Source organism: Meleagris gallopavo, chromosome 1, assembly GCF_905368555.1.
Source record: "Meleagris gallopavo chromosome 1, MGAL_WU_HG_1.1, whole genome shotgun sequence".
Lineage (NCBI taxonomy): Eukaryota > Metazoa > Chordata > Aves > Galliformes > Phasianidae > Meleagris > Meleagris gallopavo.
Window position 1 is genome coordinate 76,121,273 of NC_139404.1, and position 25,054 is coordinate 76,146,326.

The window sequence follows — 25,054 nt, forward strand, 5'->3', positions numbered from 1 at the left end:
AGCACTACAGAAAAACCCACAGGGAGATTATTACATCTGCATTCAGTGCCAGGTTTGGATGCTGTACAGTGAATAATGCTCGGAGCCATGTAACGGACAATAAGGAGTGCGGAACAAACACCCACTGAGAGCAACATCCAGCCTGCTCACTGATGGACAGGAGGTCCTGCCAAGGAAAGGTTTTGTGATTGTGTATATGAAGGCTACCCAAATGCCACAGCAGGACTTGTCCCTGTGCATACCACGTCTCTCTTCTTGCAGTCTGCAGGCTCACATGGCAGTGTAGTGCTTGGTTCTGCTCATACAACCAGCCTCCTTCCAAAGTCTGAAGCTGAGAGTAGCACTCGGTCACTCCTGGCTTCCCCCTAGTGCTCACCAGCAATAGAATCATAGAATCACGGAATCATAGAATGGCCCGGGTTGAAAAGGACCATAGTGATCATCTAGTTTCAACCCCCCCCTGCTATGTGCAGGGTTGCCAACCACTAGACCAGGCTGCCCAGAGCCACATCCAGCCTGGCCAGATAGATGAGCATGCCCAGAGCAGATTGCAGCCCTGCTGCACTGAGGTTGAGCTCTACTGGATAACAGAATCATTTGGCTCCCCACCTCCCCTTCCAGAAGTCCTCCTTTGCTTAAACTTTTTCAAAATGGCCATGCACACCCTCTGTGAGACTGAACTTTGCAAACAACAGAGCACAGCAGCAGCCAGCCCTTTTTCCTGAAGCAGAGAGGAGCCCACACGCGGGCGGGGGGAGAATTGTTCACATTTTTAACATTCTGGCTGAATTTGAGCCCTTTGTAACGGCACGGCAACCGCGTCTCCTTTGCATCTTAAAGAGCATTTCTGGTAGCAGCCAAAGGCCCCTCAGCGCCCGCCCGATGCATCCTGCCAGCACCACAGATAGCCCAGGCGAGACCCGACCCTACAGTGATGGCTACCTCGCTTAACTGAGGGGAAGAATAAGAAAAAGGGGAAAAAAGCGGGGACGTTCTAGCCCCCCGGGAACGCGCAGGGCACTGTCGAGGCGGTGCGCGGCGGAGCGGGGCCGCACAGGCCCGTCCCGAGGCGGCCTCCTCCGGCGCTGGGCGCCGGTGCCTCTCCGGCCGCCGCACGAGGCTCTCCCTTTGTGCCGTTGCCTGGTAACCGCGCGGGGGATGGGAGGCCGCCGGCCCGCGCCGCATGCTGAGCGCGGCCGCCCCGCCCCGGGCCTGCCCGCCCCCCGCCGCGGGGAGTCCGCGGCCATTTCGTCTCCCGGCGCGGGGCCGAGCCGCGCTGGCGGCGGCGGGGAGGCGGGGACGGGCGCGCTGGCGAGTGCGGCTCGGGGGGTGACGGGGCGGGGGGGGCTCGTTCTGGGCTCTTCGGAAATGGGAGGTGGCTAAGGGAGGCGGGCGGTGAGCGGGGCAGAGGCGGCGGAGCCTGAGAGCGGGGGGCGCGGCGGGGACGGGGGGCGCCGCCCCCCCTCGGAGCCGCTGCCCCCGCGCCGCCGCGATCCCGGAGGCACGAGAGAGAGTGGGGGAACGCGGAGCAGGAGGAGGGAGGAAAAAAGGGGGAAAAAAAAAGAAAAAAAAAAAAGAAAAAAGAAAAAAGGGGGAGGGGGGCAGCGTTTAAATCCCTTCCCCCGCTCCTCTCCTCCTCCATTCCTTCCTTCATTCGACCTCCCCTCCGGAGCCGCCGGTGAGTCCCCCTCCCGCTCACGGCCGCTTGTCATTTTCGCCCACTCGCGGGGATTCCCTCCCTCCCTCCCTCCGTCCGTACGTCCGTCTGCCGGATCGGGGCGGGGGGCGCGGGCGGGACGCGGTAACCCCCGTGGCGGTGAGGAAGGGCCCCCGGCGGTCCCTTCCCTAGTGCGGGCGCGGCGGGCGGGGCCGGGACCGGGTCGCGGAGGCTCCAGGGCGAACCTCTCTCCGCGAGCGGGAGCCGGGAACGATCGTAAATCGCCGAGGGGGGCCGCCCGCCCAGCCCAGTCCAGCCCTCGGAGCGGGCCCGCCGTAGGGTCCCGGGGCGGGGACCCCCCCCTCCCCTCGCCGCTTCCCGGCGTGACGTCAGCGCCCGCCGAGCCCCCTCCCGGCAGAGCGAAGTTCGGCGGGGGCCGGGGCAGGGGTGCCCCCGGGGCGGCGGAGGGGCCGGAGCTGTGAGCGCGCAGCCCGGCGCCGTTCGGGAATCGAAATAAAACAATGCTGGAAGGAAATCGGCCCGCCCGCTGCCGGCCGGGCTCCCGCCGCCCCGAAAAATCTCGACGAGATTCCCTTCTCCTAGAGAGCCTCTTATTGTCCCTGCTTTCCAGGTGCAGCTTGGGAGCAGGCAGGAATAACGCCCGCAAGCGGTGTTCGCAGCGGGCTCTGAGCGGAGGAACCGGCGTACCGCCAAGTGCGTGCGCTCCCTCTCTGCTGCACGGGTGGGATTCGCCCCGCCGCTGCCATCCGCAGCACGGGCGGACCTGCTGCCCTGCTCACGGACGGAAACAGCTGCCGGGGGAGCGGGGAGCGAGCACGGCCCTACGGGTGGTGGCATCTGGGGGGCGTTGGTGCTCACTCTCCGTCCTGGGGTGTTCGTCGGCTCTTCAGGGAAAGGTGGCAGCCTTATTTCCTGTGCCGCTCTTCTGGCTGTGCCATCGAGTCGGTCGCTGCTTTGCCCTGCTGGTCTCCAGATGGCAGGTTGCGATGCTTCGGTGGCTGTTGACCAGCGAGTCCGCTGGCTGTGCTTTGGAGTGGCAGCCATTTGGTCATTGTGGCATCGCTTTGCACGCTGCTTTGCTTGCAGTTGAGATCTGTCGATTGCCTCCTGCTAGCTGCAGCGAGGTTCTGAGGTTGCTTCTGAAAGGGGTAGTGTCTTTCATTGCATTTGCCTCAGAGCCGTGGCTGCTTGACTTCTGCAGTGAGTTACTTAGTTGCCAGCGCAGCTACTTGTGAGAATTTGTGTCTTTTGTCTGCACGATCTGTTTTGCGGTGCTGTGATTCCTCATGAACGGCCTCTACCCACAGAGCTAGCCATTCAAATTGGTTGTGAATATCTCTCCTGGGCTGTTGTATTGGATAGATGGCAAGGGAACCTCTTTGCTTTCTAGCACTGAAAAAAGTGAGGGGAAAGTAGCAGGCCATTACCTTAAGGTGTGTAGCAGGAGCAGTTGAATATGTCATTCATCTTGTGCCACCTGAATGGTGGAAGGCAGTTATTGAACCTTCAGTTGTGCTTATGCCTAAAGGTTCAGAGATCACCCCTGTTTTCCCTCGGGAATCAATGTGTTCATGTCAGAGCACAGCCTTTCTGGGTTGCCTCACTTTCATGAACTCAAGTCCACTATTGTTTGAGTTGAAAGCGAATCTCCTTTCTTTTAAGCCAAGTGCTGTGCATCACTGCTGTGCTGTACGTGCATCCTTGAGAAAGTGGAGGGGCTGAAACTCCAAAATCATTGTCCCTGATTAGGACAGTTGTAAATGTGAACTATCAAATTGATGGAAGGAATTTCGTCCTTCTTTCCTAGCCTATTTGTTTTTATTTTTGTTATTGGTGTCTGCATAACCAGTCATTTTCCCCATTTTTGGGGGGGAATAGTCTGGTCTCTCAAACCATACTGTTCTGGTTGTGATTCACAATTGAGCTTTTCAAGCATGGCTTTGAGGAGTGAATTTGCAGTGTCGTGTTTCTTGCTAGAAACTACAAAACTCCTCTAAACATGTGAAAATTAAACTTGCACTGAGTTCTAATAAAGAAGATCAACAGGTTTAACCTGCTGTGATGGCCCGCCTTTACATCTTTTTCATATGAATTTACTTCCTCCTCCAAACTTTGTATATCCCTTGGATACCTCTGAAAGATTCCTACATTCTTGCCTTCAGATTCATCTATATTCGTATATAATACTAGGGATGCAAGGATCTATGAGACTGTAGCTTATCAAGATCATTATACCAACAGCAACCTGATAGGTATTTTTCTTCAAGATGGGGAGACTTTATTTGCAGCTGGAATGGATAGAGAAGGTTATGCTCTTCCCAAAGTTCAGCATCTGTAACTCCATAAATGCTTTTCTTATTGCTCCTTGGCCATAGATTGGCTTGAGTTGGAAGGGACCTTAAAGTTCATTTAGTTCCAAACCTCCCTGCTATGGTCTTCCTCATGTTCACCAGCGTTATTCTGGAGGGTGAAGGTGGAGTTCATGGGTATAGACACTAGAATTTGGAGCTGTGTAGGGAAGGAATAAATTGCTGGATCTGTGTTGTAATATCTTTGCAAATTAAGTCTCTGCAATTGATTTGAGCATTTATTTGATTCTACCCCTTCTTAAATATCCCCCTGCATGCTTACTCAATCTTTTATTTTTTTCTCTTTAGGAATCTGCCTGTTCTTATGAGAATCTGTTTGCTTCCTCTGTCAGGCTTTATCTTATTGAATGTTGAAAATATTCTATTTTGTCTATCTCCTATTAATGTTCTCTTTTAGACAAGTAAACTACATTCTTACTTCTAGTGGATTTTTTTTTTAACCTTCTTCCTCCATTAAGAGTTGTTATGAAAATATGAAGTACATTTCCTGCATTTATCGGTTTGTCTCTTCTATCTTTACTTCCTGAGGAACATTGTGAAGTACAGAATGGTAGTGCTATATAAATTTCTTGAAGGGCCAGTAGTCCAAAGGAGAAGGCAATTCAAGTTCCAAATGCGAAAGTATAAGCATCTCCAAAAAAGTCATGCTCTTATGTAAGTGAGCTACATCTAGGGTACATGTTCTCTGCAGAATTAATTCACGTGGTCACAGCCTGCTCACAGTGAGTTTTCTAATGTTAATGTGAGGTAGAGCATTTCAAGACCTTGCCTGAGTTACTGAAGCTGCAGAGGTTCTCAGACATGTTGCTTGGATATGTGTGCCATTGCTCTTTATGTAACACTAAGCTGGAGGATCTCCCTGACCTTCCAGTTATTAAGTGTGCAACTGTGGGCCTACAGCCCATGTCCTCCTCGTCAAGTGTGAGGGGAACATTGAGATGCAAGGGGATGTTTTCAGCCCAAGCGATTTGAGATTTACCTCTGTATTAGTCCAGGAGTTAATGTGGACTTGAGAGTTCTTTGGGAGAGAAGATTTGGCACATACTAAAAGTTTAGGCTAGTTAGTTTTGTGAGGAAACAAACAGTCCCTTCAGAAGCACTGCCTTCCTTCCAGTTCTGATGATGCTCTGCTGCTGCAGAAATTTCTTAGATTCTGTTTTCATTGTTTGTTGTGGCAGCAAACATTGATTTGTTATTGTCTCTTGTGAAAATATCAATGTTTGATTGATTGCTGTGGCAGTATTTTCACCTACAAACCAAAGGGTAACTGCAGTATCTTCTCTGAGTAATTTTAGCCAATGTTGTTCTGACTGAGCTTTGCTGAGGAAGGGTAACTGGTTGCTTTCAGTCTTCCTCTGTGTCTCTTGCACTGGTGACATTGTTCATCATAGATCAGTTTAGCTGGAAAATTTTAGTCGTGTACCTCCCTGCTTTACAAGCCACTTGGTGATACCTTCTTTCTTCCACAAGGTCTTTCTGTGTTGTAGATCATTTAAGTGAAGGTTCCATTTGAACAACCTCTATCTCTTTTTGTGTGTGTATGTATTTTACATGCACATACATATACACATATGCACCACATGATACACATATATAATAGCATATATAATATGCATCATAATATGTTGTATATTAAGTTTTAAATAGAAATTGTATAGTGTAGTGTATTGGATATAAAGTTGTATCTATGAAATAGTATTTTGTGTATGCTACTGTTTTTCTTTCAGATGGCGCAACAGATGAAGTGATTTTCCTCAGAATTATTCAGAGCTTGCCAGCAGTCTACTCTCTATGAGCCAATCATGATTGTTTATCAGGCTTTCCTTATACACTGCTAGACTGATGCTTTCAAAGTACAGTTTCACCCAGGACTAGCCCCTTCTCAACCCCTCTATGACTTCTAATGACTTCAGCATTAAAAAACCTGTTCTGGTTAGCTAACTGCACTTCTACCCTGTACAGCACAAGGCAGGGAATTTCACCAGGGGGTCTTCACATTAGAGCATTTTTTTAGAAGAAAAGGGGAAAAAATCATTAAAGATTTCTAGCAATACGCTAAATCCCTAGGCAAGTTTTTCAAATAATTAATCTATCCCAGTTTTCAGATTTTACCCTGCTTCTGTCTGAATTTTTTTCTAGCTTCAGCTATTATCCATTAAATCTAGAGTCTTTGGTTTGTAGATTAAAGAGCTCTCTTCTATCCACAATTGTCTCCCTTTATAATATTCGTAGGCCTTGGTCATCACCTTTTGACCTTTTCTCTAATAAACTAAACATGTTGAGCTTCTTAAGACTTTTTGTAAAGAGGAAGGGGAGTTACCAGACCTCACATCTTCTTCATTGTTCTTTCTCAGAAGTTTTCAATTTGTCAGCATCATTTTTGAAGCACACAAGACAAAACTACATACACTACTCCCATAATCATAGAATCATCAAGGTTGGAAAAGAGCTCTAAGATCATCCAGTCCAACTGTCCATCTGTCACCAATGTTGCCCACTAAACCATGACCCTCAGTAAAACATCTAAACTTTTCTTGAACACCTCCAGAGACAGATGACTCTACCACCTCCTCACCACTTTCTCAGAGAAGCATTTCCTAAAGTCCAACCTGAACTTCCCCTGGTGCAACTTGAGACCATTCCCTCTAGTCTTATTGCTAGTTACATGGGAGAAGAGATCGACCCCTACCTCATCAAAACCTCCCTTCAGGGACTTGTAGAGAGTGATAAGATCATCCCTGCGCCTCCTCTTCTCTAACCTAAACAATCCCAGCAACCTCAGCAGTTCCTCATAAGGCTTGTGTGCCAGACTCCTTACCAGTCCTGTATGTAATCAGGTAGAAACGTTTCTCTATTTCTGCTCTTGAAGAACTAGTGGATTTCATTCATTCAGAAATGGCCTCCTTAGAAGTCTTGTGCTGGGAATTCATGTTCAGTTTGCTACCGACTGTTAATTACAAGGCCTTGTCAGAGCTTCTGTTTATCCTCAAATCTTCATCCTTGAAAGCATTCTATGTTCTTCTGTTCTTCATGTCGAAATCTTCCATAATTAAAATCCTTGTCTTTTTATGCAACCTCATTGTCGCAGTAATACCAACTGATCTGTGTTGTATACTCTGCCTCAGCACTACCTGCAAACATTACTGTGTTTCTGCAAACTTTGTTTGGCCAGTGCCTTCACCAACTGCCAATGAGTCCCATGATGATCCACTGTTGACCCTCAATGGCAAGCTTTGGGAAATACACTTTTTGACAGTGGATCCATGCATTAGGTCCTTTTGACAGGACAGGTCATGCTCCTGCCGTATCTGTGTGCTAGGTCACAGGTTTGCCAAGTGCTGCTTTACAAAGATTACCCAATGCTTTTAATGACTTATATGATTAATATGTCTTGGGCAGTGTTTTCATTTGCCATTGTATCTTTTCCCCTGGCTATCCAGTTTGGGCTTAGTCTGGTAAAAATCATGCCAGTAGCTCAGTAGCCTACTTGAGAAGTAGAGGCCTGTATCTGTGGTTCTGTAAGGAAGATGATGCTTATGTACATGGCAGTATTTTTGCATGAATTTGTTATTTTAAAATCTTTTGGGATCAGGGAAAATCGTAGATGTTTGTGACTTCTAATACTTCATTGTATCATGATCAAGAAGACCTTGACTCAGCCAAAATCATCATGTTTTCTGATTTTGTAAAATCATTAAGAAGTAAATCCAATTGTTCTTTGTGAACTTGGTGAAGTATGTGAGACAAAACTTCTGTTCCTCTCCCAAGAGTAATTCAGTGCTGGCACAGGTTCCTGTGTGACTGAGGAAACTGTTCCCTGAGATGTTCATGATGATTTCACATAGCCTTGCAGTTTGCCATGAACAGGGGATTTGGGTGGAGATCTCATGTGTAAATCTTCCTGTGACAAACTATTGGGTTTCCCTTCTCTCAACCCTACAGCTGAGAACAGGATCATCCCACTTAGCCAGTTCTGTAGACTGGGAATTATATATGGGATTCCAAACAAGGGAGTGACTCAGAGCTTATCAATGTCTTGTGCCAGCAGCTCAACTGTTCCTGTGTCCATCTCCTTGGCCTTGGTTTCACACCTTTCCTTCTGGATTGTCTGTTTGCCTTCTTCCCACTCAGACTCTTGGTCTTTGCAAAAATGGCCGTCACACTGGCTTCACTGTTAGTTGTGAATTTCTAGAAACAGAGAATCCAAAGGCCATGCTCAGGTCACTGCCTGCAAAACCCCTCTGGGTTGCCAGCTACTTTCTTTTGCAAACTTAGTGCATTCTATGTTAATAATAAAGATTTTATTTTACCCTTGTTATGCTCCAGGAAAAGCTGTTTCAGAGCTTCGCCAGATGGATGAGTCTTCTAATTTCCATCTTAGAATTGTTGATAGCCATTTTGTAGTTACCTTCTTCCTTAGCTTAAGTACCCCTTTTAACTCTCTGTGTTTAATTTTTGGTGTTCAGCAGACAGTAATTGCATGACCTCAGCTTTTATATTGTGATATTTAGAAAAGTAATATCTTTCTAGGTCTTGGACATGACAGACAGACTCTTTGTGTCCTTCAGTATTCTGGAAACCGCTTTCTGTACTTTCTGTAATACACTTTGATCTGTACAGATCTTTACAGAACCAACAGATTTGGTTACAGGGTAACCAAAGCATTGTGTGGGTTGCCTGACAAGCTCCATGTCCTTTGTCATTGATACTTTCTTCCTCATTGCTTGATAATACTTGTCTGATACCTTCAAAATAAATGGTCTCCTTAGCCTTTCTGTGATTAATAAATCCCTCTCCTCTTCACTGTTCTCTACTGATGAGCAGAAGTTCTGATGGTGGATTTGCTTGTTGTTTCTCTTCATGCTATTGAATAACAGCCATCTCATCCAGAGTCTGCTGCTCCAGCAGTAGTCACTATCAAATACTTAGGAAAAAGAGTAATATAAAGCAAGATTATATGCCATTTTCCTCTGGTATTCCTACAGGTATCAGCCATTTTCAGTGCAGGGACTGCCATAGCCAGATGTGGTTTCCTGCTATTCATTGAGCTTCAAATATTCTATCTTGCACAAACCTTTTCTCTCCCCTTAAGCCCATGAAAATTTCTAGCACTCACAAAGTCCTTTGATGAGAAATTCTGCAGTGAACCACCCAATTCAATAACCATTTCTTTCTGTTGATTTTGAACTTGTTCTTTGTAGCATTATTTGATGGTCCTCATTTCTCATACTGGAAAAAACAGCAAGAAATTATTTTATATCCAACTCCTACTTTTCACATATGGCTTTACAGACCTTACAGACCTTGCTGACACTCTCATTTAGTAATCTTTTTTTTTTCTTTTCTTTTTCTGGACAAAGATATTTAATCCATTCAGTCATGCCTTTTCATTGCCTTTTCTAGTTTCTGTGGAAGGAACAGAACTGCAAGCATGTGTGGGCAAAGCAAGTGCATAATGGCATCCACTATTTTGTTTTCTGTTCATTTCTACCAGGTTGTTTACTTTCTTGATAGCTACTGAGTGCCAACGTGATGTTTTCGTGGGTCAGTCTCTCATACCCCAAGGATATCACTCTTGAGCAGCTCCAATCAGTTTATATGTGGAGATGGAGTTATCTTTTTCTTTGTGCATTGCTTTACATTTGTGTAGATGGAAGTTCACATGTCATTTGATTGCTCAGTCATTCCTCTTGGAAAGTCCTCCTACAGCCCTCCTCTATCAGTTCTCACCTTTTCTGTTATCTGGCCTGATACTTTCAGCACTTTACTCATTCAGATCCATTTACAGGATTGAATCCTTTTAGCTCCTGAGCTTTTCTCTGTCTCTCATCAAACTGACTAGTTTGCCTGGGACAGAGGGTCTGAGCGGAGAGCCGTACCATGGCCTGGGCCTGCCTTTTCCAGCTGCAGAGCAACATATCTTTGCAGAAAGGAGTGGCGATACGTGACATTCATTGATTTGTTAGAGGAAGGTTGGGTGTATTCTTATGTTTATCCTGCAGCTGCAAAGTTACCAGCAATATTTCTCAAATAAAGACCTAGGGCAGAAGACCTAAGTTCTCAGTAAAGAACCATGGCAGGCCAAAAGGTGGATAACGTCCTTGTACCAGAAATTTGAAGCCATGGTACATGGAGCCATGGTCAAAAGCTGCAGCACGGAATTTATGAGTAAACATCCCTGGCCTCCAAAGATGTTTCAGTACTGGGATGGGTACCCCAGGTCAGTTGGGGTGGGTTTGCTTTTTGAGATATTTGGGACATTTCTGAGCAACTCCACCTAGATTTGTGGCCTGTCCAGCCATGAGCAGAAGTTTGGAGAAGAGACCATTAGAGCTCCCATCCAAACCAAATCTTTCTTTAAGTCTCTAGTGAATTGGCCTTTGATGTCTTTAAGCAATTTACTTTGCATTCCTTAGTAAAGGGAAATTCATATATAAAAGGAGGGAGGTTATGAATTACAGTAGGCTCTTAAGCAATTCCAGAGGTGAGATATGCTCAGGCCTTGCAAATACAAAAGGTGCTAAGCTTCCTAAAATAGTGAGCATGGAAGTGGTGATGTGTCCTATCTCAGTCATGCATTTGTTAGCTTCCATCCCGCTCTATGTTGCATTTTGTGATCCTCTGCCAGCCTGCATCTCCAGGAGATCCAAAGGCCCTCCTCTGGAAAGGCTGAATAATTCTTTTGAGATTTTTAAGTAAATCTGTTACAGACTTACAGTCATTTTACTGTGCCCTCAGGAATCAACTTACCATTACTGTAACGTTCTTTAGTGCATCAACCTTCATTTAGTGAATCAAGCTTCATTTTCAGTTGCTTTTGCAAAAATTAATATCCTCTTCTATGCTGTAAATTAAGCTGATGTTAAATGCATAAATGTTTTTATTATTTATTACCTCACTCTCGCTCTAATTGTTTTTATCTTTCACTCTTCTCATCAGAAAATATGTTTTATTCTCAGATATGTTTTTTTGTTGAGTGGAACTTCCAGAACTGCAGCTTTCACACTTCACATTTTTGTATCTCACAGTTGTGTAGAATTAAGAAAACAAAACATTAATGCAGACTTAATAAAAAGTAAACTGGCTTTATCCCCTTAGAGTGCCAGTACTCTGAAAATATTTGACCTCATTTCATGAAATGGGAGCATTTTAATTTTTATTTATTATTTTACAGGGGTGAAGATGCACTTAGATGTCATGACCAGTGAATTCGTAAACAAGTATTGTTACGAAATATGTAAGATAAAGGCTAAACCTGGTGACTGAAGTTGAGCTCCAGTATTATTTTAGTATTTATGTAGGCATACCTAGGCCACAGAGGGTTCATTCAGTTAATGTATTTATGTATAATTGGACCTCTGGTAGAGACTGAAGTTTCAAAAAATGTAGATTTACATATATTGGTTACGTTTATTTAAAAATGTTTCATAGTGACACATTTTATGTGATACTTTGGTGAATTTAGTTTAGCTAGAAGAACATAACATAATTTCAGTAGTATATTTTTTATTTATTTATTTACAGAAGATAATCTAACATTGGAAACCATCACTGTTTGTGCACTAGACTCATACATTCTGATTTCCTAACAGTGGTTTACACTGTCCTGTGCAGCAACAGGAGGTGAAGGCTGACAATGGGCAGGGAGGCTGGGGATGTCAAGGAAAAACATAATTGGTTTGGAACGAAACTCCTGGCAGCTCCAGTAGGGAGAGCTGGATCCCCCAGTTCTGCAGTCATTTTGAGGAGAGAGACGACATTAAACTTTGCTCACTGGAATTTTAATTGGAAGATGATTATATGACCAGGTCTGCCATCTTAGTCCTTCACTAATCCAGTCTCCAGCCTGTGCTCACAGCTCCTCCGGCTGTTGTAATTATTCTGTAGGAGCCAGCCTGTGTCAACTACTTTCATTCAGTGTCACATAAGCATTTTTCTTCATAACGAAAGTTACTATATGAAAAAAAAGTGAAAATTTGCAAGTCATGGGGCAAGATAATATTTGCTACAAGCATTTGCCCACTGCCATCTTTATATTCAATGATTTTGGCATCCTAATCTTTTCACTTACATAGTCATTTTCACACTTGATGTACATACTGGAGAACTGGCAATAAGACTGCAGCATGCAACCTAAGTCCTGACATACTCATCATTTATTGCTATCTAACACTGGACACACCCCCTTCCCTCCCTCTTGCATGCCTAGCGCTAAGACACCAGTATTAGAGCACAAAGTCAGGTAAGTAGCCATTAGGAATTGTCACACATCAGGATGCCTGACCAGTATTTTAGAAAAAACTTTGTATTTTCAGTTACTCCACAGTTGTTAACCCCAGCTGAATCTCTAGGATTTTTTCCTCATTTTATAGGTAAAAGAAATAGGGATAGAAGTTGAAAATGTATTGCCTGGAAACACTATGCAGTATAAGATATAGCAGCTGCTGTCTTTCCCCCTTAAGTGCATGTCCCGGGCAATCCTGCTCCAGTGGGTGCTCACCTCTAAGTGGTCTTTAGCTGCCATGGGGGATACTCTGGTTTACATCACATCTTGCTTTCAGGATGCTTTTCAGCATCTGCAGTATGTTATAAAGATGTTGTGTTCATTTCACCACCCCTTTTCATCCTTTTGGAGGAAAAGGGAGAGGAAAACCAGGATATGAACTTCAAGCTAATAAGCTGCAGAGAAGGAGAATCCCTCTAATTCTGAGACCCTGTCTTGGCAAGCCAAATGCCTTTGATTTCAGATAGGATTTTAAATGTAGTTCTTACATTAAAAAAAAAAAAAAGTCTTAGGAATTGTCACTGTGTACTTTCAATAATTCCCAACTGAAAAACAAACAAGTAAAAAACACAGAAGGAAAAAACCAGGAGAGTTTGAACTTCAGAACATCTATACTTGGACTAAAGGAAGAACTCAAAAGTCATTTTCCATGGACTGTCACCTAGCGGAAGATAGCTCTGGCCAGGCTATATGTCTGCAATCTGAAATAAGCTCTAACACTCCTGCACAGTTGGCTGTCCATTGGCATGGCATTCCCTTGTACCGCCCTTGGCCAGTGCCAGCAAGCACTCTCCGAGATGATGCCCAAGCATGGTTTGCAGGTAGAAGAGGGTGTCAGATTGCCCCTTCTGGCCATGATCTGGCCACACATCTTGGCATCTTTGCATTGTGCCCCCAGCTATGGATGTGATCAGCCCAACAGTGCTGGACTTGGCTGGCATTTGACCTCAGGCAGTCCGGAGCCCTGTGTTTGGGCTGCTGCTGGACTGACCCTGCTGGTGAGCACTGGCTGAGGTGACAAGGCCCTTCAGGCCTGATTGGGTCCTGAGGCATCATCCAGGCCTCTCCATCTCACTGGAATTGCCTCTCTGCTGCAGGCAGCATGTGTGGGCTGTACATCTGGGTACAGAAATGCAATTTTTCTGGGGAATATTAGGATTGTTTGTCACTTACCATCCCAGACAAGCCCCCAAACACCGTTCTAGGCCATCTGTGCTTCTGCTGCCATGTATGAATGTTTATTTTCTTAGACTCTCAGTCTAGTATATAAACTATGTACAGAACTAAGGACATTAATGTGACTTTCTAAGAGAGCAAGAGCATGTGTTTAAGTAGGTAAAACTTGAGTGTGTCCCATTAGGGCTGGATTTTCTTCCAGCTCCAATAGCTTCAAAGAGCTGCTTCACACCACAGCCTGTGAAGAGCAGAGTGTATTGGGTCTCCCAACAGAGCAGCCCCAGGCCTCCTGGCTGCTTGGACAGGCAGGATAGCCCGCATGGGACAAGGAACCACACAGGGCTGGTGGCTGGAGGAGTGCGATCCATTTTGGGTGTCACGTGGGGATGCCTGTTGAATGCAGGAGGCTGCACAGGGCTTGCAGGAGAATATGGTGGATTCTTGGAAGTGCGCCTGACTGAGCTGGGTTATACAAACACAAACAGCAATTCCCAGTGCCTCTTAACTCAGTTTAACCTATAAAGGGCTTCACAAGGCCAGGAAAAGGTTATCCCTTTGGCAACAGTTCTACCAAATGTCTCATTTTCACAAAACCACAGGGTGGTAAGAACTCTTCAGAGGCATTTAGAGGGATCTTCTGTGATGAGAAGGGTTAAGTGTAGCTCAGGTTTTACAGTTCGTTAATTGCAGGGTTCCTACTGCAAGCTTTTATTTTGCAGATGTTGAGATTAGAAGCAGCACTGTGATCCTCTGGTGTGACCTCTGACATATCCATTGCTGTGCTGAACCAAATAACGTGTGGGTCAGTTTTGCTTTAGAAAAGTCTTAACCCTCTAAGTGGCAGAAACTTCTGCCTCAGTGGTTAATGGTTGTCTTCTGAAATGTACCCGTTTGCTTCTGGCTTTGGTGCTATGTATTCTGCAGCTGAGAAAAATACTGAGTTGGTATTTCCTTTAGAACGGGAGGTTCCAGTAAGCGTTTGCCTTACCTCCCTTGGGTAGACTGCCATCATCATTACTATGGAGCTGCTAGAAGGCTGAAGTGAGCCCTCTGCACCACATGACAATGTCCACTGTCGGAGCTGTGGGTGGCATTGCTGCTGAGTGTAATATAAAGAGCAGCAACATGTCGGCAGTGAGCTGCTGCTAGCACTGCATTGATTGGAGTGGAGCTGGCACCTGAGGGCTGCCAACATGGTGTGTGCTGGGATTGAGTTCAGCTAGGATTGCCTTCTTTATAGCACTCCTTTCTTGTCAGAAATAGTAATTCTACATGCTTACCTGGAACACACTCTATATCAACATAACTGACTAAATTAGCAGCTGAAGGCCAGGTTATGCCAGAAAAACAGGACTGTAAAAGATATCAGTTCATAGGGATTGAGAGAATGCTCTGGCTCCAGTAGGCCAGTTCTCAACCTCTGTGAGCTATTTTTCTATTAAAGAAGAGGTCTAAGTTAATGAATTGTTGTGTGTGAGAATTAATGCTGGATGAGTCCCCTGTGGCTTTCATGGTGAGGGTCAAATAAAATATTAATGAAATTAAAACAAACAATCCCTGTTCTACCCAAGTATCTTCTATATGAGTGTCTCAGCACTGGCCAGGGAAGATGATGAATCCAACGAGGAGCAGGTCAAGGAAATTGTGTTTTATGAGCAGGGAGATAGAGGCAGTGGAAAGCAGCGACTCAGGCCATGCAACTCAGCAGCTGGGCCATGAGCTCTCCCATCCCATGCTTTTGCTCTGATCTCTGGGTTCAGCTCCCTTTGGAGAGTGCTTCCAGACTCTAGCACTGGCCAGTTAGAGGCTGACCTCTCCAAATCTGGGATGGCCTCTAGGAGTGCTGACTCTGGAGTCAGACTTGTTCCCAAAACTTCCCAATGCTCCCAGAGCCAAGCATATAACCCAGAAGACAAGTATATGTTTCCTGATGCTTCAACCATGGGACAAATTTTGTTGTCTTGCAGATTGTCCATCCAGATGCTGGGTACAGGAGCTTGTACAACAGACTGGAGAAGGACGGCCTCTTTGGATATGCCTGTGCAGTGCAGGGCAATGCAAAGGGTCCTGAGCTGGAGCCAAGCAAACCAGCTTCAAAAGCAGCATTCCTTACTCACCCCAGCACAGCTCCCAAGCTAACAGAATCATGGTGTTTTCATACTCTAAACTAGGAACCCTCTGGCATCATGGGGGTGTTAAGTATCTAACAGTGCTTTCAGGACAGGCACAGATTGTAAGCTTATTCATAGGGAGCTTGGAAATCTCCCTGCTGGTGCAAAGTTCTGTGCATTTCCGGGCATGACACTGGTACATGGAAAAATAGCAGAGACGATGGAGAGGAAGGAGGTCTAAGGAGATGCTCCAAGCTAAGCAGAATTATGCTGTTTGTGCCATGCAACATCAAAGCTAAACGAATGTTCTTGCACCTATTTTGGACATTGAGTAGCACAAGCAAGACTTGTCACACATTCATCCTAACATGCTGTTATATGTGAGCACGTGTGTGTGGTCTGGGGAGGTCAGGGCTGTATTGTCCTCCTTGCAGCAGAGATCTCAGGGGGCTTATTACACAGACTTAGATAATGATAGCACGTGGCCAGTTAAGGATAACTTACTGCAGTGACAAGTACGAAGAGGAACTTCTGAAGTCAGAAAATTAGTGGTGATTGTTTTTTTTTTTTAAACTCTTATCTCCCTCTGGAGATAAATAAACAAGGAAATGGAAATACTAAAATGCTTTCAGAGGAAAATCAAAATGCTGATAACTCATTCCTCCCTGCTTCCCTCAAAAAATTTCTGTTGCATCCTGACTGCCTCACATAATGTTTGTATCAGTCCTAGAAACTGGAAATCAGAGATGACAGTGAACAAATCTTTTCTCTTATTAATGGGAAAATTTATTGCATTCTTGGTAAAGATCCTTGCATCTGTGCATAATAACTAAAGAAACAGTAATAATTTTGTCATATTTCTATAACAAACCACAAAAGGACGTTCCATAGTGTACTCACTGTTTCTCCCCATCTTTTTGTCTCCCTTTCAGTGTCCACCAGAGTTGTATTGCCTTGCTGGTGTAAGCCCTCCCTTCCAGAAGACCTGCTCTTGCCCACTTCAATCTCCCTCAGAACAGCAGAAGGGGGCTGCAGAGCGATAAAACTTTATGTTTTCATCAAGCCGTGCCAAGGAGAATGGGGGTCCCACACCCAAAAGAATGAAGACACGACAGAACAAGGACTCGGTACATAAGATGGAAGAGGGAGGTGGGATCCCAGTGACCAGCAAGTGCTGTGGCTTGGGACTGAGGCTTGCAGCAGAGCTGGTGAACATGAGTTTGATGTGGTGGAGTGTCAGGATGTGGGGCTTTGGGAGGGCAGGAATGAAGGGAGGTGTAAAATAGAATTTATCTGATGATTCCTTTCCAGATGTCTATGCGGAGTGGACGGAAGAAAGAGACTCCAGGGCCCCGAGAGGAGCTCAGGTCACGGGGTCGAGCTTCCCCCAGTGGTGTGAGCACCTCCAGCAGTGATGGCAAAGCTGAGAAATCCCGACAAGCAACAAAGGTAGTATGAAATAGTGCGTGGCTGTAGGGTGCCAAAGGGCTGCCCAGGACGGGCATGACCCATTTGGGAATGCAGACCAGATGGGATCCACCATGCAACCCATGCTGAGTTAGCTACCTGTAGGGGTTGGATTCCTTTCTTTTATTCCCAGCACTTTGTGCTTCCTGATATCTCAATTTTCAATACTGCTTTTTGCTATATCCTGGCTTAGTGTTGCCACTACAATGTCCCACTGCCTGCTATGATCTGCAACAGAGATGGTGCTGTGTCTCGCCTGCTGCCAGCTGGCAAAGCTGGGCAGGCTGGGAGGCTTCCCTGTGTCCCTCTCACCTCTCTGTTTTCTCTCCTCTGCCTTGCAGAAAGGCCGGGTGGAGGAATCCTGCACCCCCAAGGGCAGCAAGCAGGGCCGAACAGAAGAGATCTCTGAAAGTGAAGGGGAGGACAGCAATGCTCCTAAAAAGACCAAAACTGAGGTGAGTTCTCTCTGTTGTGGTTATTGGCACATTCTGGACCCTACCTGTGCTGCTCACAGCTTCTTAGCTTGAGATTCTGTTTGCTTGATAGCTCTGCCACCTCAGATTGTGCTCTGCAGCTCTTCTGCAGGCGGAGCCGAAGTGACACCTGCAGTTACACCTATGTAATTTCTCCACGTGTATGCTGCTCAGCTCAGCACTGATCTTTCTTTCAGTTGAACTGCTCTTGTAGGCTCTGAGGTTCACTTGTTAGTTGCCCACATAAACTGCTTAATCACCAAGCAGTGGGGGGAGAGTGCAATGAGAAACACAAAAGGAACCCCAAAAGGTAAGGAGTGGGGCAGAGAGGACATGCTCAGGGCAGGGCTTGGAAAAGGACCAGGGAGCAGGCCTCTTGTTGAGCAGGGTGTCAAGGAAAGCCCTACACAAGGGAAAATTGTGGATCTGGGGGCTGTGTGGGCAGCACTACCTCCCCCCTTGCTGTGCCACCTGGTGGTAGCACTGGCTCATATCTTGGCCAGCAGCCCATTACTGGTGCTGGTGCTGGGACCTTGTAGGTGCCTAGTCTCACCCTCATCTGTAATGGTTACTGTGCCTCTGAACATGAGATGCCCATCATCATCTCCTCCCAAGTGTGTGGTGAAGTACCCAAGAGCATCTGAGCTGCTGTTCCAAAGGGCAGCAAGAGAACTGCCAAATGAAGTCTCCTTCCCTCAGTGTGCTTTTCTGATGCTAGGGACAGCAGAGGAAGGTGAGACTGAAAAGTGTCAAGCAATATCAGGGAGGTCACATAACTTCTCCTTCCTCTCACTTCTTCAGGAATTACCCTGTCCTCCATCCCCTTCTGACGTTGACAGCCTCGATGGCCACAGCTTCAATGATGAGATGAGCAGCGATCCACGGGACATAGACCAGGATAACAGGAGCACCTCACCCAGTGTCTACAGCCCTGGCAGTGTGGAGAATGACTCCGACTCCTCCTCTGTGCTGTCCCAGGGCCCATCCCTCTCCTATCACCACCCTCCGCTCTTCCCCCAGAGCCCTCCGGTAGCCCCTACTTCTGACAGCCTGGCCCGTCCACCTGAGCCTGGTTTCAGTCTCCCAGGCGAGGCCCACCCCCAGGGCCCCACTGCTGGTGGCTACCACTCCCAGCTGGAGGGCCAGGCCTCCCGCATTTTCCAGGCTCCAGCCCCACAGACACCTGCTTCCTCTTCTTCTGCCGTTGCCACCACTTCTGCCACCTGCTCTTCTTCCTCCTCCTCTTCCACTTCCACCCACGCTCCTCTCTACCCTACGGCCAATGTGGTTCAAGTCGGTTCCAAAATTGCTGGTGGAGCAGGGGGCCTCTCAGCACCGGGGAGTCGTGAGCAGACCCTCAGCGCCAAGCACAATCCACCACCTACCACTCCCATCTCACTGGCGTCGGTAGTTGGGGGATTGCCCCCTCAGAAGACCTCCCCAGCCAATCCACCACCTGCCCCCTCAGCCTCTGCACCTTCCTTCCCGCATGTGTCAGCCAACTTGCCCCCCCCACCAGCTCTGCGCCCACTGAACAATGTGGCAGCCTCCTCTAGCTCCCCAGGGATGACAGGACAGGCCTTGAGTGGGCACATGGCATCACCCCATGGGATAGGCCAGGACAAGGCACAGCCCCTGGCCCCCTCACGCTACCCCTATGCCCCTCCACAGCTGCCACCTTCCAGCTCCTCTGCTCAGTACCCACAACCCTCCCCCACCCAGCCCTTGCCCAGTTACACTGCCTCCTATGGGCACTCCTTCCCCCCTCCCAGCGGCCTTTCGGTGTCCAGCCAGCCCCCCAAGTACACCCAGCCCTCCCTACCCTCACAACCTGTATGGAGCCAGGCCCCTCCTCCCTACAGCCGCCCCCTGGGCAATGCCAGCTCCCATCTCCCAGCCTCCTTCCCTGGTCAGTCTCCTCATCACCAGCAACCACCCCAGCAGCACCACCATGGCCACAACAGTGGCGGGGGGGTCTCCCCAGCTGTAGCAGCAGCCCCCCCACAACCTCCTGGGGGCTATCCCCATGCCCTGGAGTCCAACAGCCATCACCCATCTCATGCCACATATGGGTTGCGCCTCTACCCTCCCCACAGTCAGGCCACTTACAGCCAGGCTCCCTCAGCTGCTACAGCCCCTTCTTCCTCCTCCTCCTGTTCCTCCTCATCTTCTTCTTCTTCCTCCTCCTCCACCTCTTCCCAGGGAAACTACCCCTCCATATGCACTCATCCCCCGGGGCAGAGTCCTGCCACCTACACCTTCCCCCCGCCCCCACCCCCCTCCCCGGCCCATGGGGCTGGCCCTCCAGTCACCTCTGCAGCCACCACCCTCTCTACTGTCATCACCACCATGGCCTCCCCATCTGCGGCCCCCTACAAGACCGTCTCGCCTCCAATGCCTCCCTCAGCTGTGGCCCCATATGGGAAATGTGCAGCCTCCCCTGTCCCCACCTTCCAGCCCCCAGCTCCCTATAAGCCGAGCTCTCCCCCAGCTTCCTCAGCTGCCCCGTTCCGGGCTGCAACGCCCCCAGGCTACCGGGTAGCATCCTCCCCTGTGGCCAGTGGCTACAAGGCTGCCTCACCCACCCCGCCTGCCCCACCGCTGCCAGGGAGCTTAGCCACTCCAGCACCACCGCTGCCACTCAGCGCAGCCCAGATCAAGCAGGAGCCGTCAGAGGAGTATGAGCCCCCAGAGAGCCCTGTGCCACCTGCTCGCAGCCCCTCACCACCACCCAAGGTGGTGGATGTGCCAAGCCACGCCAGCCAGTCGGCCAGGTAGGGGCAGGGAGATCCCTACCCTGTCCTGTCCCCGTTCCTCCTGCACTGACATGCTGCATTTGACGCCTCCAGGTTCAACAAGCACCTGGACCGTGGCTTCAACTCCTGCTCCCGCACAGATTTGTACTTCGTGCCCCTTGATGGCTCCAAGCTGGCCAAGAAGAGGGCGGACCTGGTAGAGAAAGTGCGGCGGGAGGCCGAGCAAAAGGCTCGGGAGGAGAAGGAACGAGAGCGGGAACGAGAGCGAGAGAAGGAACGGGAGCGGGAGAAGGAGCGGGAGCTGGAGAGGAGCGTGGTAGGTCCAGAGGATGCTGGAGGCTGACCTTGGCGGTGGGCCACAAGTATCCTGATGCTGTTTCTTTGCTATCTTGCAGAAGATGGCCCAGGAGGGCCGGCCAGTGGAGTGTTCCTCACTGGGGCCCGTCCCCCACCGCCCTTCCTTTGAGCAGGGCAGCGCTGTAGCAACCGTGCCCCCCTACCTGGGTCCTGACACCCCGGCCCTGCGCACACTCAGTGAATACGCCCGGCCCCACGTCATGTCGCCCAGCAACCGCAACCACCCTTTCTATGTGCCGCTGGGTGCCATCGACCCAGGCCTGCTGGGCTACAATGTGCCAGCCATCTACAGCAGCGACCCAGCCACACGGGAGCGGGAGCTGAGGGAGAGGGAAGCCCGTGAGAGAGACCTGAGGGACCGGGACCTGCGTGAACGCCTCAAGCCTGGGTTTGAAGTCAAGCCGGCTGAGCTAGAGCAGCTCCACGCCGTGCCAGCTGCTGCCATGGATCCATTCCCACGCCATGGTGGGCTCAGCCTGCAGACGGCCCCCGGTCTCCATCCCGCCTTTCCCTTCCATCCTGGGCTGGGCCACTTGGAGAGGGAGAGGCTGGCGCTGGCAGCTGGCCCCACTCTGCGTCCTGACATGTCTTATGCTGAGCGCCTGGCGGCCGAGCGCCAGCACGCCGAGCGGGTGGCTGCTCTCAGCAATGACCCACTGGCCCGGCTGCAGATGCTCAATGTGACGCCTCATCACCATCAGCATTCCCACATCCACTCCCACCTACACCTCCACCAGCAGGATGCCATACACGCAGGTAAGGACTGCACAGAGCAGTGCTCTGCTCCTGCTGCATCCCGTCCATCTGCCTCTGGGAAAGCCCAAATATTTCTGATGCAAGATTAGAGGGCCCCAGCCCCACCTATTCACCCAGAACAGATCACCCTCACGGTCGTTGGACCTCTCATCCATGAAAGACACTGTCATCTTTTGCAAAAGCCACGTGAGTTTGCTGCTTGGTGGAGAGCAGAACTGTTTGCACCACAGCTTTTAGTTTGGGCCTCTTAGAATGCAATGCCGTGTGAGCACTGGCTCCACCACATTCTGGGGCTGTGGGCTGCATTCCTCACCCTAGGGTCTCCTGAGAGCATGGGCGCTCTGATAACAGCAGCCTCAAAAGCATCCTTAATGCCAGGGAAATGTTGACTCTGTAGTTTAATCTGTAGTTTGCTTCTGCCACTCTTGGGATGGGATAGGATAGAAGAGTGGTAAGGAACTGGAGGCAATCATCCTTCAGAATGGAGGCCCCTTCCATTTCTTTGTTCCATAGGATACCAAAGTAAAAAGCAGCTTAATGAAAATCTCATGGAAGCAAAGCCCATACTATCATATAATAGAAAGAAATTGCCGTGCCTACGGAGGTACTGTAAAAGGTCAGCAGGATGTGTAGATACCCACACTAATCATCTACAGCTGTTCAGAGGTGGCATTGGGTACAAGTGAATGACCTGGCAGTGGCTCCAAAGTACTGGAAAAAACAGTTTTCATATAAAACAGCATCTCACTTCTGGTACAGGCTAGATGGTAGAGCAGGCCCTTGCAGAACCAACTCTGAAGAGTATGGGCACAGAATATGGTCCACACTTCTTCACATGAAATTCAATGCAGGCAAAAGGAGTAATGCTCAAAGGCAATGATACTGCATTGCATGCCTTGAAATCATTCCAGCCCTAATGCAAAGCGACTTGCTCCATACTTGTTTTGCTGTTGTGTCCTGTGCTCTTCCCTTTGTGACTTACCAAGCACGAGACAACTACCTTTTGACATCTTTTCTTCCCAGCCTCAGCCTCTGTCCACCCTCTGATCGACCCCCTTGCCTCGGGATCGCACCTCACTCGGATCCCATACCCAGCTGGCACCATCCCCAACCCTCTGCTCCCTCACCCTCTCCATGAGAACGAAGTGCTGCGCCACCAGCTCTTTGGTAAGAGTGCTCTCAGACCTGCTTTACCCCTTCAGAGGGCATCAGCAGAGCACTGTGGGGCAGGGCAGCCATGGGGGGATCACAAGATTGGTGGAGATCTATGAGGCAGAGCTCTGGCATGGTGTGAGTTGCGTGTAGCACAATGCATGTTAGCAAGACTGGAAGATTATGTGCCATAGAGCCTTGACTGGTCTGTAGAAGCACGGGCAAGGATGAAGCTGTGACATTAACTTGTTCATTCTTTCATTTGTCTATTGGTGCAGCTGCTCCCTACAGAGACCTGCCGGGGTCTCTCTCTGCCCCCATGTCGGCAGCACACCAGCTACAGGCCATGCATGCGCAGTCGGCCGAGTTGCAGCGCCTGGCTCTGGAGCAGCAGCAGTGGCTCCATGCTCACCACCCTCTGCATGGAGTGCCACTCCCCACCCAAGAGGATTACTACAGGTACGTGCACCAAACTCACACTTGGACTGAGCATAGCAGAAACACTGGGAAAGAGGCAGTGTGTAAGCAGTGGGGTTGGAGATGTGTTTCCCTATATGTGTGTGGCTCCAGACTGACCCCATGCTGGGACTGGGGATTGCTTGCTGCAGTGTACTGCTATGGGCTGTTGGCCAGAGGCTGTGGTGGGGCTTCCGCTCCTGTCCTTGGCAAGAAATCAATCAAAACCCGTTTCACCCATGCCAGTATAGTGATGAATAACTGATACCTTTGCCAAAATGCCAAGTATTCGAAGGGCTGGATGCCCTTGTCAAGGCAAGGCTTTCTCAGAAGCTTGTTGGATGAGAAATGCAGCATATTATGTTTTGATAGCACCTCTTACATGAAGGATTTGCAGTGCCAAGCTGGCACTGCCATGCAGGACTAGGCTAGCAACTGGCATTTGCGCAACGCTAAATAATTTCTCCCTATATCTTCCCTCTCACACTCACCTTGTTTATCTCCTTTATCCTAGTCACCTGAAGAAGGAAAGTGATAAACCCCTTTAAATTGATTCCAACTGTCAACATGACATCCCCATGTCTTTCTGTGAATCAACCAAATCCCAGGGGAGGGGAAGCTGCAGTGATACGTATCAATCCTACCCTGCAGCACACTGCAAGAAAGGATGGGACAGAGCTATGATATGGCATCCTGGGAGCAGAACGTGGAGGAGAGCACACAGGGAGGGACTTTAACACCAATGATGGACTTGAAAGGATCTGTCCATGATTTCAGCAGAGCTCTGGAGGAATTAAAATCTGCATCACAAAGAGCTCAAAAAGATAAAGACTGGTGTGAACTCAAGATTACAGCAGCTCTATCCTTCGTTTTGAGGGAGCAGCTGTGTTAAATAGGAAAGGACTCACAGGACTTTACATACACGATGCCGCCTTTCCTGCTTCTGTGAGCAGGAGCTGCAGCCACGACGCACCTCTAAACCCAGTGGAGCCTTTCTTCTAGATGCCTCCTCTTCCCCCGCACTGTAGGTGTAAGATACTGCTTAGCGATGCCGAAAAGCAACACGGAACTTATTCAGATGAACCTGAGCAGCCTCTCATTCTCCAGCCTCCCTTCAGATGCAAGCAGTGCGTTCCCGGACCTTTGAAACATGGCACTGCTGTCCGCTGCCAAGGCAGCTCCAGGCAGCTGGGTACCAAGCGCTGCTGGGACTGCTGGGCGCAGCCATGCTTCCCTCACACCTCATGGATGGCCACAGCCCGCAGGCGCCCCTTGGTCCCAGTGCCAGGCCTGCCCCAGCGGCACCCCTGCCCTCAACCCCCAATTGGTGTACTTTGACTCATGCACATCCTATTAGACGTGGCAGTTTGATGTAGCAACGTGTGTCCCCTTCCCCCGCGTGCGTGTCTGATCTCACGGTTGTATAACTCGAGCGGTCCCCATATATATATTTACTTAACCATTAAAAGGAAAAGGAAACCAACCCACGGCCCAGATATGGAAAAATGCCCCAACCATGTTCCCCACGCACTCCCCACCACACATTCTAATAATTTATATATATAAATATATATATGAAGCTCTTAAAAAGAAAAGCAAACAAGCAAACAAAAACCCTTCCAGAATCAGACTCCGTTGTGTTCATTTCTCTCGCTCGGCGCCCAGAGGCACCCCGCTGGGTACGGGGCTCAGCCTGCCGCTGCGGCCCGCGGTGGGCGGGGCATTTGGAGGATACGCCCTCTGCACTGCACCTCCCGCCAATCGCAGCCTTCGCTCGAGGCCCAGTCGAGCCCGTCCTCCCTAAGGGGCGGGGCGTGCGCGCATTGGCACCAATAAGAAGCGGCTGATCTGCATACGGCCAAAGCCGCGCGGCGGTGCTATGTTGTGCGGCTAGGGCGGCCGCCAATAGCGCGGAGCGGGCGGGAGCGTGCCTGGAAGAGCAGTGGGGCCACTCGAACAGCGGTCCGAAACGAGCGGCCCACTCGCCCTTACGTAGGGGTAGGTCTGCGCCTTGCGGGC

At 49.0% G+C, this 25,054-nt stretch overlaps 1 protein-coding gene across 2 annotated transcripts; it reads left to right on the top strand.

Moving 5' to 3' along the window:
- Positions 1-1,188: 1,188 nt before the first annotated feature.
- On the top strand, positions 1,189-24,660 carry ATN1 (atrophin 1). 2 transcript variants are annotated; one of them, XM_085235532.1, is made up of 10 exons: positions 1,189-1,315; positions 16,551-16,745; positions 16,930-17,067; positions 17,427-17,540; positions 18,360-20,332; positions 20,408-20,630; positions 20,710-21,427; positions 22,451-22,594; positions 22,858-23,038; positions 23,550-24,660. In XM_085235532.1, exons 2-10 carry the CDS (start codon positions 16,668-16,670, stop codon positions 23,581-23,583), a joined length of 3,603 nt encoding a protein of 1,200 aa, XP_085091658.1. In that variant the 5' UTR covers positions 1,189-1,315; positions 16,551-16,667; the 3' UTR covers positions 23,584-24,660. The 2 variants fall into 2 exon arrangements, with proteins under 2 accessions (XP_085091658.1, XP_085091654.1); XM_085235528.1 differs by lacking the exon at positions 1,189-1,315 and adding an exon at positions 1,532-1,678.
- Positions 24,661-25,054: the final 394 nt, after the last annotated feature.